The sequence below is a fragment of the Hyperolius riggenbachi genome, chromosome 4 (genome assembly GCF_040937935.1).
Source record: "Hyperolius riggenbachi isolate aHypRig1 chromosome 4, aHypRig1.pri, whole genome shotgun sequence".
Taxonomy (NCBI): Eukaryota; Metazoa; Chordata; class Amphibia; order Anura; family Hyperoliidae; genus Hyperolius; species Hyperolius riggenbachi.
Genome location: NC_090649.1, coordinates 7050817 through 7064977, shown reverse-complemented (window position 1 = coordinate 7064977; position 14161 = coordinate 7050817). Strand labels below are relative to the sequence as shown.

Below are 14161 nucleotides of genomic sequence, written 5' to 3'. Positions count from 1 at the left end.
GTGTATGTGGATGTGTGCACAGTGTGTGTGTGTATATGTGTGTGTGGATGTGTGCACAGTGTCGGTGTGTATGTGGATGTGTGCACAGTGTGTGTGTGTATATGTGTGTGTGGATGTGTGCACAGTGTCGGTGTGTATGTGGATGTGTGCACAGTGTGTGTGCGCAGTGTGTGTGTGTGCACAGTGTGTGTGTGTGGGGGGGGGGGGGGGGTGCACAGGGTCGGTGTATGTGGATGTGTGCACAGTGTGTGTGTGTGTATATGTGTGTGTGGATGTGTGCACAGTGTGTCAGTGTGTAAGCCCCTGTAGCTGCATCTGTGTGTGATACCATTTCTGTCTTCTCTCGGCAGCCAAGCCCGGACTCTGCCCTGTGGATAAAGTCTTTTGCCCGGCCATGATAGACTATAAGAAGGATAAGTGTCACCATGACAGTGAATGCCCCGCAGCTCAGAAGTGCTGCAGTGGGTGTGGGATGCAATGCGTGGACCCCCAGAAAAATAAAGGTAAGACCCCTTTTATAATGCTGGTATTGGCCATTGTTCAGATTTGCATGATATCGAGCACGGGTCAGATGCCCAACTCTCCTTCAACTGCTGCTACATCCAGTGCCATCCGGAAGCTGCGGTCAAATCTCAGAGTCCAACTCCAATAGGCTAATAGTGTTATTTTCATGGCCACAGTTCTGCAGTATGACGGGTAACAGACTGAAAACCAGAGAACTATCTACCAGCTTAGATGTGGATTCCACTCCAAGCCTGGCTATCCTGGGATACAGTTCCCTAGAATGGTTTAAAGTGCAGGTTTTCATCTCTCTTAAAGGGGAAATTCCACCTAAACAAACATACTGGGCTTGATTCACAAAGCGGTGCTAACCCAGTTAGAGACTTTAGGCGTGAAAACCATTGCACCACGCTGGTGAAAAGCCAGTTTAGGTGTGATAAGTTTAGGTGTGATAAGTTTAGGTGTGATAAGTTTAGATCGCTTGCAAAGTCCCGCACGCAAAGCAGCGCCACTAAACTTTATACGAAGTGCACCAGACTTTGCTAGCGTAAAACTTTTGATCAGCTGTGCACTGCGGTGCTAACCCAGTTGGTGCTTAAACTTATCATGCCTAAACTTATCACACCTAAACTTATCATGCCTAAACTTATCACACCTAAACTTATCACACCTAGGGCTCGATTCACAAAGCGGTGATAACTCAGTTATCACGCCTAAAAGACTTTAGACGTGATAACCTTTGCACCACTGAGTTATCACCGATTTTTGCTCTAACTCGCGCGAAGTTTCCGCGCGTACGCGCATACGCGCGTACGTGCGCGCGCAAAGTCCCATAGGGCTTAATGGGAGCTTCGCGCGAAGCGGGGACGCTGCGCGCGCGCGTGCGCGGTTGCGCGCGCAACACTTTGCGCGCGGAAAATTCGCGCGAGTTGCTTCTTATCATGCCTAAAGTGAGTTTAGGCGTGATAAGGGGCTTTTCACCAGCGTGCTAACTGTTTGCACCGCTTTGTGAATCAGGCCCTCTGTCATTAAAGGAGTTATCAGCCAAATGACCTCAAATGAGCTTTACTTACCTGGGGCTCTCTCCAGCCCCTTGCAGCCGACTGTCCCTCGCCGACCTCTCCGCTCCCCGCTGCTGTTCCGGTCTTGCCACTCATTATTCCGGCCGACCGCGGGTCAGGCTTACTGCGGCTGGGCGAAGTGCCGCTGTCAATCATGGCCACGTGGCTGTGATTGACAGTAAGGCCGACCCCGTGGTCGGCCTGAATAATGAGTGGCGAGACCGGGACAGTGGCGGGGAGCGCAGCAGTCAGCGTGGGACAGTTGGCTGCAAGGGGCTGGAAACCCCCCCCCCCCCCCCCCTAAAGACCAGGCCTTTTTTCTGTTAATTGGCCACTGCAGCTTTAAGGCCAAGCTGCAGGGCCGCACAACACAGCACACAAGTGATCCCCCCCCCCTTTCTCCCCACCAACAGAGCTCTCTGTTGGTGGGGTCTGATCGCCCCCCGTGTTTATTTATTTTTTATCAATATTTATGTGTGTGTGTTTTTTTTTTTTTCAATAAAAATTACTATCTTTCCTGGTCAGAACCCCTTTCCCCTCTAAAAACAGCATCCTTTTTTGTGTACAAGTGTTATGGTTTCCTGTGTTTTTTGGGTCTGTATAATGCTGAAGATACTTTGTGGGAAATATCTCTTCTTATTCCCTCTCTGTCCTCTTCTCTAACACTAAGCCAAGTGCACCCCACATACATAAATTAAGTAGCCATGTTCCCAAGATAACAGAATTAATCTGATCTGATCTGAGTGACAGAGAGGCATGGGGACACAGCACAGGGGCAGGCATGGCACAGGAGCATACAAAGTGCTCATGGTGCTGTGGCACCCATGGCACAAGCTATGCCTGCACCCCTCTAGATACACCTCTGTGAGGCACACATGGGTTAGAAAGTACACACTATTGGCTTATACGCGAGTGATGCGATAACGGTGGAGAGCCCTACATCCTCAATTAAAGTAGTATACAATATTTTAAAGGTTTTGGAGAATAAATCTCAGATTCTCCCCTTTAATATTTCTCCTGAGGTTATAGCCGGAATCCAAACCTCCATTCCATTTCTATAGGAAACTTCTTATGTTTCATACTTAGGCATAAAACTGACTTTGCATAGCTCTAAGTTATTTGTAATTAATTATATGCCACTGTTGAAGCATATTGAAGAATTATGTAAATTATACAATAAAACATATCCTTGTCCTGGGTCGATAGGATATCAGCAGCCAATGATCATTGTCAATAATCGCGGCATTAGTGAGATGTCTGTGTCATTGTTTAGCTTGTAAGTTACACTTACACACCTTACTTCCTGCTTAGGTGCTAAAAGCACACACAGGAAGAAAAATGTATGGGGACATCTTGTGGCCAAATAATAAAATTACACCTACATACATTTTTTAAAAAAATAAACAGACACCAAATTACATTTAAAACGAACTCCTTTCCTCCCACACTCTCCCATAGTATCCAAATAAATATTTTGCATAAAAAGGATAATTAAAAATAATGCATAAATAGTTACCTTAGGGACTAAACATTTTTTTTAATATGGATGTCAAGAGGGTATATTACTGTTATTTTTAATTATGGGCTTGTAAATAGTGATGGACGCAAAACTGAAAAAAATGTGCCTTTATTTCCAAATAAAATATTGGCACCATACATTGTGATAAGGACATATTTTAACAGTGTAATAAATGGGCAAATAAAATACTATAATGGACAAATGAGGAGAGAGGCTATAGCCTCTGAAGAAGCGGGCCTTTGAAGCCCGCGAAATGGCTGTCAGGCTTTCTTTCACTGTGTGTATGGGGATGCGGGGATGTAATAAAAGGTGTTTCTACTGCAGAGCTGGTGCCCGGATCTTCTCTCCTCATTTTTCCACATTGACTAAGCTTATCTGGAGGCACAGCGTGTACACCTATACCCCCTGAGCCATCTGTCATCTAGTGCCGGTCCATCTCTCTGTTTGTTTTGAAAATACTATAATGGGTTTTAATTATGGTAGCATGTATTATTTTAAAAGTATAATAGCCGAAAACTGAGAAATAATGATTTTTTTTATTAATATCCCCATTTAAACAGGGAGGGATCTGGGAGAGGGGGGGGGGGGGGGGGGTAGCAGGTGGATCTCTTGCCCCAGGCGCAGTTTGTTGAATTCTTAAAAAGGCGGCAACATTTGGATTAGGAATGGCAGTTTAGGCGCCAAAACCTGACCTTTAGGTGCCAAAACCTGACCTTGGACCAAGGCGCAACTTGGTCTCGCACCGCCGCTGCATTAAAATGCCTTTTGAATAAAATAATTCTTAGCAAAATGTACTACCCAAAGAAAGCCTAATTGGTGGCAGAAAAAAACAAGATATAGATCATTTCATTGTGGTAAGTAGTGATAAAGTTATTGGCAAATGAATGGGAGGAGCACTGAAGTGATGCATAAGGAGAAAAACACTGAAGGCTGAAGTGTTTAATCTAAGCCATGGGTGTTTAACTCCAGTCCTCAAACATTTTGGCACAGCTCAAACTAATTGAGTAACCAAGCAGCTCAGGGTGACCCATACTACTAGGCATATATAAGGGGATAAAAGGGAGCAAAAAGTCCTCCTACTAAAAAAGCAAAGCTTGGTGTAATTTGCCTTCTTAAAACAGAAGGACATTTGCAATAATTCAGCTATAAGTGAACCTTTGTGGTTACCCACAATGCACCGCTACAGAATATGCAAATCATCCCGTTTTGCCCTTGTTAAGCCAGGCATGCGATTTAATCAGGAAAGGTGGGGTCCATCAGGTAGAATACATTTCTTTATTTCACAGTCCATCCTAAACACTGGCATGGATTTGGCCCTCCAGGACTGAGTTTGACACCTGTGATCTAAGCATATAAATTATCCCCACACATCTAAGAAGATTCTATATATTCTGCTAGCTGCTAAAATAAATCTGACTGGAAGACTAGCTCCTGTTCGAAGACTAAGACAGCCATCAAAGTTGTTCAGCAAAACAGTGTATATGAGCATATGTATGCTAAGACTTGTAACTAGTGTTGGGCGAACAGTGTTCGCCACTGTTCGGGTTCTGCAGAACATCACCCTGTTCGGGTGATGTTCGAGTTCGGCCGAACACCTGACGGTGCTCGGCCAAACCGTTCGGCCATATGGCCGAACTAAGAGCGCATGGCCGAACGTTCCCCGAACGTTCGGCTAGCGCTGTGATTGGCCGAACGGGTCACGTGGTTCGGACCCGAACGCGCTCTGATTGGCCGAACTGTCACGTGGTTCGGGTAAATAAATACCCGAACCACGTCATATCTCCGCCATTTGTCTGTGGGTTTAGCTTTGGGTAGGCAGGCAGGGTAGTTCGCGCTCCAGCCACGCTAGCCAGGGTCCCCCCCAGTCATTGTGTGTCGCTGCTGGGAATAGTAGTACACCGCTCGCTCAGCATTCTGTTTACTGCCACTCTGTGTACCTCGCTCAGCCACACTATATAGCATTCTGTTTACTGCCACTCTGTGTCTGCTGGGAATAGTAGTACACCGCTTGCACAGCCACACTATATAGCATTCTGTTTACTGCCACTCTGTGTACCTCGCTCAGCCACACTATATAGCATTCTGTTTACTGCCACTCTGTGTCTGCTGGGAATAGTGGTACACCGCTCGCTCAGCCACACTATATAGCATTCTGTTCACTGTTCTGTGTCTGCTTGGAATAGTGGTACACCGCTCGTTCAGCCACACTATATAGCATTCTGTGTACTGTTCTGTGTCTGCTGGGAACAGTAGTACACCGCTCGTTCAGCCACACTATATAGCATTCTGTGTACTGTTCTGTGTCTGCTGGGAACAGTAGTACACCGCTCGCTCAGCCACACTATATAGCATTCTGTTCACTGTTCTGTGTCTGCTGGGAATAGTGGTACACCGCTCGCTCAGCCACACTATATAGCATTCTGTTCACTGTTCTGTGTCTGCTGGGAATAGTGGTACACCGCTCGCTCAGCCACACTATATAGCATTCTGTTTACTGTTCTGTGTCTGCTGGGAATAGTGGTACACCGCTCGCTCATCCACACTATATAGCATTCTGTTCACTGTTCTGTGTCTGCTGGGAATAGTGGTACACCGCTCGCTCAGCCACACTATATAGCATTCTGTTCACTGTTCTGTGTCTGCTGGGAATAGTGGTACACCGCTCGCTCAGCCACACTATATAGCATTCTGTTCACTGTTCTGTGTCTGCTGGGAATAGTGGTACACCGCTCGCTCAGCCACACTATATAGCATTCTGTTCACTGTTCTGTGTCTGCTGGGAATAGTGGTACACCGCTCGCTCAGCCACACTATATAGCATTCTGTTCACTGTTCTGTGTCTGCTGGGAATAGTGGTACACCGCTCGCTCAGCCACACTATATAGCATTCTGTTTACTGTTCTGTGTCTGCTGGGAATAGTGGTACACCGCTCGCTCATCCACACTATATAGCATTCTGTTCACTGTTCTGTGTCTGCTGGGAATAGTGGTACACCGCTCGCTCAGCCACACTATATAGCATTCTGTTCACTGTTCTGTGTCTGCTGGGAATAGTGGTACACCGCTCGCTCAGCCACACTATATAGCATTCTGTTCACTGTTCTGTGTCTGCTGGGAACAGTGGTACACCGCTCGTTCAGCCACACTATATAGCATTCTGTGTACTGTTCTGTGTCTGCTGGGAACAGTAGTACACCGCTCGTTCAGCCACACTATATAGCATTCTGTGTACTGTTCTGTGTCTGCTGGGAACAGTAGTACACCGCTCGTTCAGCCACACTATATAGCATTCTGTTCACTGTTCTGTGTCTGCTGGGAATAGTGGTACACCGCTCGCTCAGCCACACTATATAGCATTCTGTTCACTGTTCTGTGTCTGCTGGGAACAGTAGTACACCGCTCGTTCAGCCACACTATATAGCATTCTGTGTACTGTTCTGTGTCTGCTGGGAACAGTAGTACACCGCTCGTTCAGCCACACTATATAGCATTCTGTTCACTGTTCTGTGTCTGCTGGGAATAGTGGTACACCGCTCGCTCAGCCACACTATATAGCATTCTGTGTACTGTTCTGTGTCTGCTGGGAACAGTAGTACACCGCTCGTTCAGCCACACTATATAGCATTCTGTTCACTGTTCTGTGTCTGCTGGGAATAGTGGTACACCGCTCGCTCAGCCACACTATATAGCATTCTGTTCACTGTTCTGTGTCTGCTGGGAATAGTGGTACACCGCTCACCCGTCACTGTATAGCATTGTGCTCTGTGTCGCTGCTGGGAATAGTGGTACTGTATAGCATTTCTGTACTGCCACTGTACTGCTGCCAGTCAGCGTGTACTGTAAGGATAAGTGAAATGAGGAAGAAATCCGGTGAAAGAGGGAGGGGCAAGGGAAGAGGTGTTTCCCCTGACGGTTCACGTACAGGCCACAGGGGAGCACCCAAGAAAACCCACTCAATACCACCCATGTTGTCCAGGACAACAACCCTCACAAATCCAAAAGAACAGGACCAGATAATTACTTGGATGACCTCTCAAGCATCCAGCAGTGGGTTAAGCAGCACCAGCACATCACGCACGAGGTCCGAGTCCTCAGCCAGTTACAAGGAGCCAGTGGGCACAAAGCTGACACAACCGGCAGCGACACCACGCACACAACTGCCAGATAACCAGTCCGATGAATTACCTCAGGACACAATGGGGTATTCGCAGGAGCTATTCCCAGCCCAACAAACTTCCACCTTTCAAAGGTCAATGGAGGAACAGCCAGAAATGTTGTGCCTGGATTCACAACCGTTAACTGTGGGAAATGTACCGCGCACTGAAATACGAGGCGAGTCCGAAGAGGACTCGGAAACCCAAATCCCAGAGCAATTTGGGCAGGAGGGGTTGCAATTGCAGGAGGTCGGCCGACAAGATCTGGAAGACGACGTTGGAGTGTGCTGCGCAGAGGTTGTTGTGGGGAGCTCTACTCCACGGCGGTGGCCCACAATGACATATGACGAGTTTGAGGAGATGGAAGAGGAGGGTATGGACAATGTGGACAGAGACCCAGATTTTGTTTGTGAACGAGAACATCGCCGTCGTAGCAGCAGCACAGATGAGTCTGTTGAAGAACACACTGCTGCACGAGTTCGCCTTGTGCCACAAGGTAGGCGGCGCGCAATTTCAGGCACCACAAGCGTGGAAGTTCAAGTGAGAGGCAAAAGAGGAGCAAACAGAAATCGCCAGCAAGGAGGCAGGTGCTCCAAAGTCTGGGCTTTCTTTGAAGACTGCACTGAGGATGTTACCATGGCGATTTGCAAGGTGTGCAAGACCCGCCTGAGCAGGGGGAAAAATATTAACAACCTCTCCACCACCAGCATGAGCCGTCACATGCTATCCAAACATCCCACTCTTTGGGCAAACGCGTCAGGACAGGGTACCAGAAACAACACTGCCTCCCTTGGGTTCACCAGACCCGCCTCAGCAGCAGCAGTAGCCCAGCCATTGCGTGGTTCACAACATTCACAAACATCAGACGACGCTGACACTGTCACTTTCCGGAGTAGTGCTCTTGAGGTCTCCCAGTGTTCATCAAACACAACAACCAACAGCCCTTCCGTGTGCAGCGCTACGGTTCAGTTGTCTGTGTCGGAGATGTTTGAGCGCAAGAGGAAATTGCCAGCAAATGACCCCCGGGCCGTGGCAGTAACAGCCAGCATAGCCAAGCTTCTGGCCTGCGAAATGCTGCCATATCGATTGGTGGAGACAAACAGCTTCAAGGGCATGATGTCAGTGGCCATCCCACGTTACGTGGTTCCCAGCCGCTACCACTTTGCACGCTCTGCAGTGCCTGAGTTGCATGAGCACGTGGTCAGCAAAATAACCCGAAGCTTGAAGAATGCCGTTGCCTGCAAGGTTCACCTCACCACTGACACCTGGACGAGTGCGTTCGGCCAGGGTAGATACATCTCCCTTACCGCGCACTGGGTGAACCTTGTGGAGCCTGGCAGCGATTCCTCACCTGCTACGGCACGGGTGTTGCCCACGCCACAAACAGCTGCACCGCCGTCCCTCCCACTGGATAACAGCAGCACCTACCTCTCTGACTCCTTCTCCTCCAACGCATCTCAAAGCTGTACCTCATCCGGAAACGCTAACCCAGCAGCAGTAGGATCGTGGAAGCAGTGCAGCACAGCTGTTGGCATGCGTCAGCAAGCGTTGCTGAAGCTAATCTGCCTTGGGGATAAGCAGCACACAGGGGAGGAAATTTGGAGGGGAATAAAGGAACAGACGGATTTGTGGCTGGCACCGCTGGACCTGAAACCGGGCATGGTTGTGTGTGATAATGGGAGTAATCTCATTCGCGCTTTAAGGTTGGCTAAGCTGACACACATCCCTTGCCTGGCGCACGTGATGAACCTAGTAGTTCAGCGGTTCCTGAGGACATACCCAGGCGTGCCCGATCTGCTGTTGAAGGTGCGTCGAGTGTCCAAACATTGTAGAAATTCCAGTACTGCTTCGGGGGCACTCGCCAAGATGCAGGAGCGCTTCAATCTCCCCCACCATCGCTTGCTGTGTGATGTCCCTACGCGCTGGAATTCTACGCTGCACATGCTAGCCCGCTTTTGCGAGCAGAAGAGTGCAGTGGTCCAGTACATGACGGCGCAGTACCGAGGCGCATCCGGCCAGCTGCCAAGCTTCTGTGGATCCGATTGGGCCAACATGTTGGACCTCTGCCAAGTCCTCCAAAATTTTGAGCAATCCACGTTGCTTGTGAGCAGTGACAACTCTTCAGTCAGCATTACCATACCACTGCTGTGTTTACTGAAGAGGTCGATGTTAAAAATCAAGGAAACAGCTGTCATGATGCAACTGGGGGAATCTGAAGGAGAAAACGATCAGCGTGATGGTACCAACATCAGGCCATCCGCCTCAGGGAACGCTGGCCCCAGCAGCTATGACGAAGAAGAGGAGGAGGAACAGCTGGAGTTGGAGCAGGAATTTCATGCCACCACTGACGAGGGCCAGAGCGGTGCACGTTGGACTTCCACAATTCAACGCGAATGGTCAGCAGAAGCAGACCAGGAGGAAGGTGACGACTATGATGCATCACAACAACTATCACAACGCTCACAAGAGGATGATGAGGATTCTGGTAGGACTCTGGCACACATGGCTCAATTCATGCTAGACTGCATTGAACGTGACCCACGCATTGTGCGCATTCTGGACAACACCAATTACTGGGTTTATACCCTTCTGGATCCACGGTACAAACACAATGTTCCAAAACTGCTTGAAGAAAGAGTCAGACAGGTCAAAATGGAAGAATACCAGCAGGCCCTTGTGGAGACTTTAGAGAGGAGATTGACATCCTCCCCCTCCTCTAGCCAGTTGTACGCAGACAGACTGACTTCCGCAAACCCAGGACGACCAGGAGGGCAGCAAACAACGCAAGCCGCAGCTAGTACCCAAAAGGGAATGGTATCGGCAGTGTCCTTGGAGTGGGAAAATTTTCTGACACCCATGCAGCCGCAGCCCACTGAACAGCAAGCGTGCAGATCCACCTCCAACACCGATCGCCTGGAGAAGATGGTCAAGGACTACATGTCAGATGGCGTAGCTGTGTCGAACCATCCATCTGCACCCTTCAACTATTGGGTATCGAAGCTAGACACCTGGCACGAACTGGCAATGTACGCAATAGAGGTGCTGGCTTGCCCGGCAGCCAGCGTTATGTCGGAACGCTGTTTCAGTGCTGCCGGAGGCATCGTCACAGATCGGCGTATCCGCCTCTCTACAGACAATGCAGACCGTCTGACTCAAATTAAAATGAATCAATCCTGGATTGGAAATGACTACGCAACACTCCAGGACCCCAACCAAGTAACATGACCAATGAACATCTGGGATGGTGTTGCGTTTCCGGGCCCTGTTTATTGAACCTCTCATCTGTATTACATTTATGACTGCATGGCGGCAAAAAGCATTGCTGCTATATCCGCACGCTTTTTGTCCACATGCAAGGCCTGGGTTGTTGTGTCTCACAAAGCGTGGCCTTCTCCTCCTGCGCCTGCTCCTGTTCCATCACGTCTGCTGCTGCTGGGTTAGCGTTGCCGCGTGGTCCCTGTTTATTGAACCACTTATCTTTATTACATTTATGACTGCATGGCGGTACAAAGCATGCTATCCGCACGCTTCTTGCCCTCATGCAAGGCCTGGGTTGTTGTGTCTCACAAAGCGTGGCCTTCTCCTCCTGCGCCTCCTCCTGTTCCATCACGTCTGCTGCTGCTGGGTTAGCGTTGCCGCGTGGTCCCTGTTTATTGAACCACTTATCTTTATTACATTTATGACTGCATGGCCGTACAAAGCCTGCTATCCGCACACTTCTTGCCCTCATGCAAGGCCTGGGTTGTTGTGTCTCACAAAGCGTGGCCTTCTCCTCCTGCGCCTGCTCCTGTTCCATCACGTCTGCTGCTGCTGGGTTAGCGTTGCCGCGTGGTCCCTGTTTATTGAACCACTTATCTTTATTACATTTATGACTGCATGGCGGTACAAAGCCTGCTATCCGCACGCTTCTTGCCCTCATGCAAGGCCGGGGTTGTTGTGTCTCACAAAGCGTGGCCTTCTTCTCCTCCTGCGCCACCCTCCTCCTGTTCCATCACGTGTGCTGCTGCTGGGTTAGCGTTACCGGTCCCTTTTCCTGGAACCTCTTATATGTATTACATTTATGACTGCATGCCGACAAAAAACATGTTACCTGTGCAAAGAAAACAGACATTTCCCGCATTTAAAAGACAGTTTTCCCTTTGAAACTTTAAAATCGATTTTCTCAAAAACTATAAGCTCTTTTTGCTAATTTTTTTTTCCTCTTGTACCCACTCCCAAGGTGCACATACCCTGCAAATTTGGGGTATGTAGCATGTAAGGAGGCTTTACAAACCACAAAAGTTCGGGTCCCCATTGACTTCCATTATGTTCGGAGTTCGGGTCGAACACCCGAACATCGCGGCCATGTTCGGCCTGTTCGGCCCGAACCCGAACATCTAGATGTTCGCCCAACACTACTTGTAACAGGGAAAAGAAGTGTTTAAAGGCTGGCAGTCTTGGTTAGACCGGTATAATTAAGCTCTTTTATTTATTACTGGTTGGGTGGTTCTGAGATAAAAATTCATGTTTAAGTGACTTGATTAATATTGGAACTTGACACAGAATATATATGTTACCTGCTTCCCAATATAGTCATCTCTGTGTTCAATTGCCTGTTTGTCACAAAGCCAATTCCCTATGGAAAACTGACTGTAGACTTATGTTAGAGTTGTCCATGTGTAATTGTTATGTTATCAGAGTAGGTTTTCTGTGTTTTTTCTTTTTTATTCTTTTCCGTTCCTCTTTCTTCTTCTTCTTCTTTTTTTTTCTTTCTTATTCAAAAAATGGTAAAAAGTTTTAAGAGAGATGAAGAGTAAAACTGACTTGCTTTAAGAGTACCTGCTTTTCAATGCAACAAACCTACTTGAATGTCATATATCTCAGCATTGATGTGATATGTTCTGCTCTTTCGGGAACCAGTGCTGTAAGTGGTTTCTTTCTTTTCAATAGAAATATTTAACCTAAAAATGGTCCTGATAGGAAGATAGTTGGGAATGGGATTGGAATGAATGAAATATGAATCTATTAAAATGAAAATGCTGTTTAGCCACCTCCTATAACCACATTCAATTTTGAGACCACATCCCATACAAACTATGAACATCTATTTTCCTCCCGAGTGACCACTTTTTAATTTTTTTTATCCATCAAACAGTTATTCTTGAGGTACCAAATGTCGGGCATCAGCAAACCTCATTTCTCTCTGGGCTTGGCTATGCCAACCTGTCTTCATCATTACTCCAACTTCAGCCACTTAACCAATTATCTTCCCACCCTAAACATCCCATACTGAGTAATGCCTCCTTCCTGAGTCAAACCTAAATCTCCTTACTAAACATGAACCCCTTTCTGATTCCTAACCTTAACCTTTGAACCTTAGAAACTTACGACAACCCTCCTCTTATATCTTCTAGCCTTTGTAATCAACAACTTACTCAAACAGCAACCTTCACCCGTCACCCATCTTCTTCCCTGGGAGGCCAAACCGTTCCATCAATAACTTCAACATCAGTGTTTTGGATACATTAGTCAAGTTCCACCAATTGTTCACAAATAACGCTGGTAACATACAGTCACCACCAAAGGATCCACTTGTAGCGTCTTGATGTGCCTTGCTGTCAGGGTCGGACTGGGACCCTGGGGGCCCACCAGAGAAATTTCAACCTGGGGCCCACACATCCCATTACTGCGGTGAAAAAAGGAACATGACCATGCATCGGAAGGTGGGCGTGGTCATGATGCATCATGGACAGGGCCAAATGTACATGAACTTAGCAGCATTGTAATGAAGAAACACTGCTACCCAGTAAAACTTTGCATAGAGTCCCCCTTTAATATAATGTCCCAGTTGCCATACATATGACATGGATTAGATTGTGAGCTCCTCTGAGGACAGTCAGTGACACGACTATGTCAATTAATCTAAGTCAATAAATCTAAGAATCTAAGGCCTCCTTTCCACGGACTGCTGATAGGCAGTGAAATGCCTCTCAAACTCTCTCAACTGCTTACTGCTGCCTGGTAACTGCTTGTTGCTGCATGATAACTGCTTACTTCTGCCTGGTAACTGCTTGCTGAGCACACAGCTCAACAGTTCGTGGAAAGGAGGCCTCAGTCAATCTAAAATCAATTACCTGGTGGGTGGCCTAATATCAATTACCTGGAGGGTGGATGGCCTAATATCCATTACCAGGTGGGTGGGCTAATATCAATTACTAGGTGGGTGGGCTAATATCAATCACCTGGAGGGTGGGCTAATATCAATTACCAGGTGGGTGGGCTAATATCAATTACCAGGTGGGTGGGCTAATATCAATTACCTGGAGGGTGGGCTAATATCAATTACCTGGAGGGTGGGCTAATATCAATTACCTGGAGGGTGGGTGGGCTAATATCAATTACCAGGTGGGTGGGCTAATATCAATTACCAGGTGGGTGGGCTAATATCAATTACCAGGTGGGTGGGCTAATATCAATTACCAGGTGGGTGGGCTAATATCAATTACCTGGAGGGTGGGCTCACACAAGCCTAAGTAAGGCAGGGTGGGTGATCTAATAAGTGAGCTTACACTTTGAAATGTCTTATGTACATAGGCAAAAGAGGTTAGTATGTTAGTATTAGGCAGAGTAAAGGTTAGTGTCAAGGTGGCCATTAACGATACAATTCTCCAGATGATCGACCATCTGATTCGATCGTAATATCGATCGGAAACAATCATTCAAGATCACTAACAGAAGTAATGATGCTAACCAATTTGATCAGACCAATGAAATTGATCCAGAAAATGAATCTATTCCATTAATCTGATCAAATTGCATAGAAGCTTTCATTCCGCTAGTGGGACCGAACGATCATCTCCAAAAGATATTGAGATTAGGTGATCGTCTGGAGAATTGTATCGCTGATGATCATTAGCAGAGGAGAGAAAAATAAATGCAATGCAGGT

General features: G+C 47.5%; 1 protein-coding gene across 2 annotated transcripts in view; it reads left to right on the top strand.

Annotated features, from left to right (window-relative positions):
• LOC137571118 (uncharacterized) overlaps nucleotides 1-14161 on the top strand; it is a 209164-nt gene that overhangs the window by 97615 nt on the left and 97388 nt on the right. For both annotated transcript variants that reach the window (XM_068279826.1, XM_068279824.1), the window contains one exon: nucleotides 351-503. In XM_068279826.1, the coding sequence (XP_068135927.1) occupies nucleotides 351-503 (153 nt within the window). The remainder of the gene's footprint in view (nucleotides 1-350; nucleotides 504-14161) is intronic.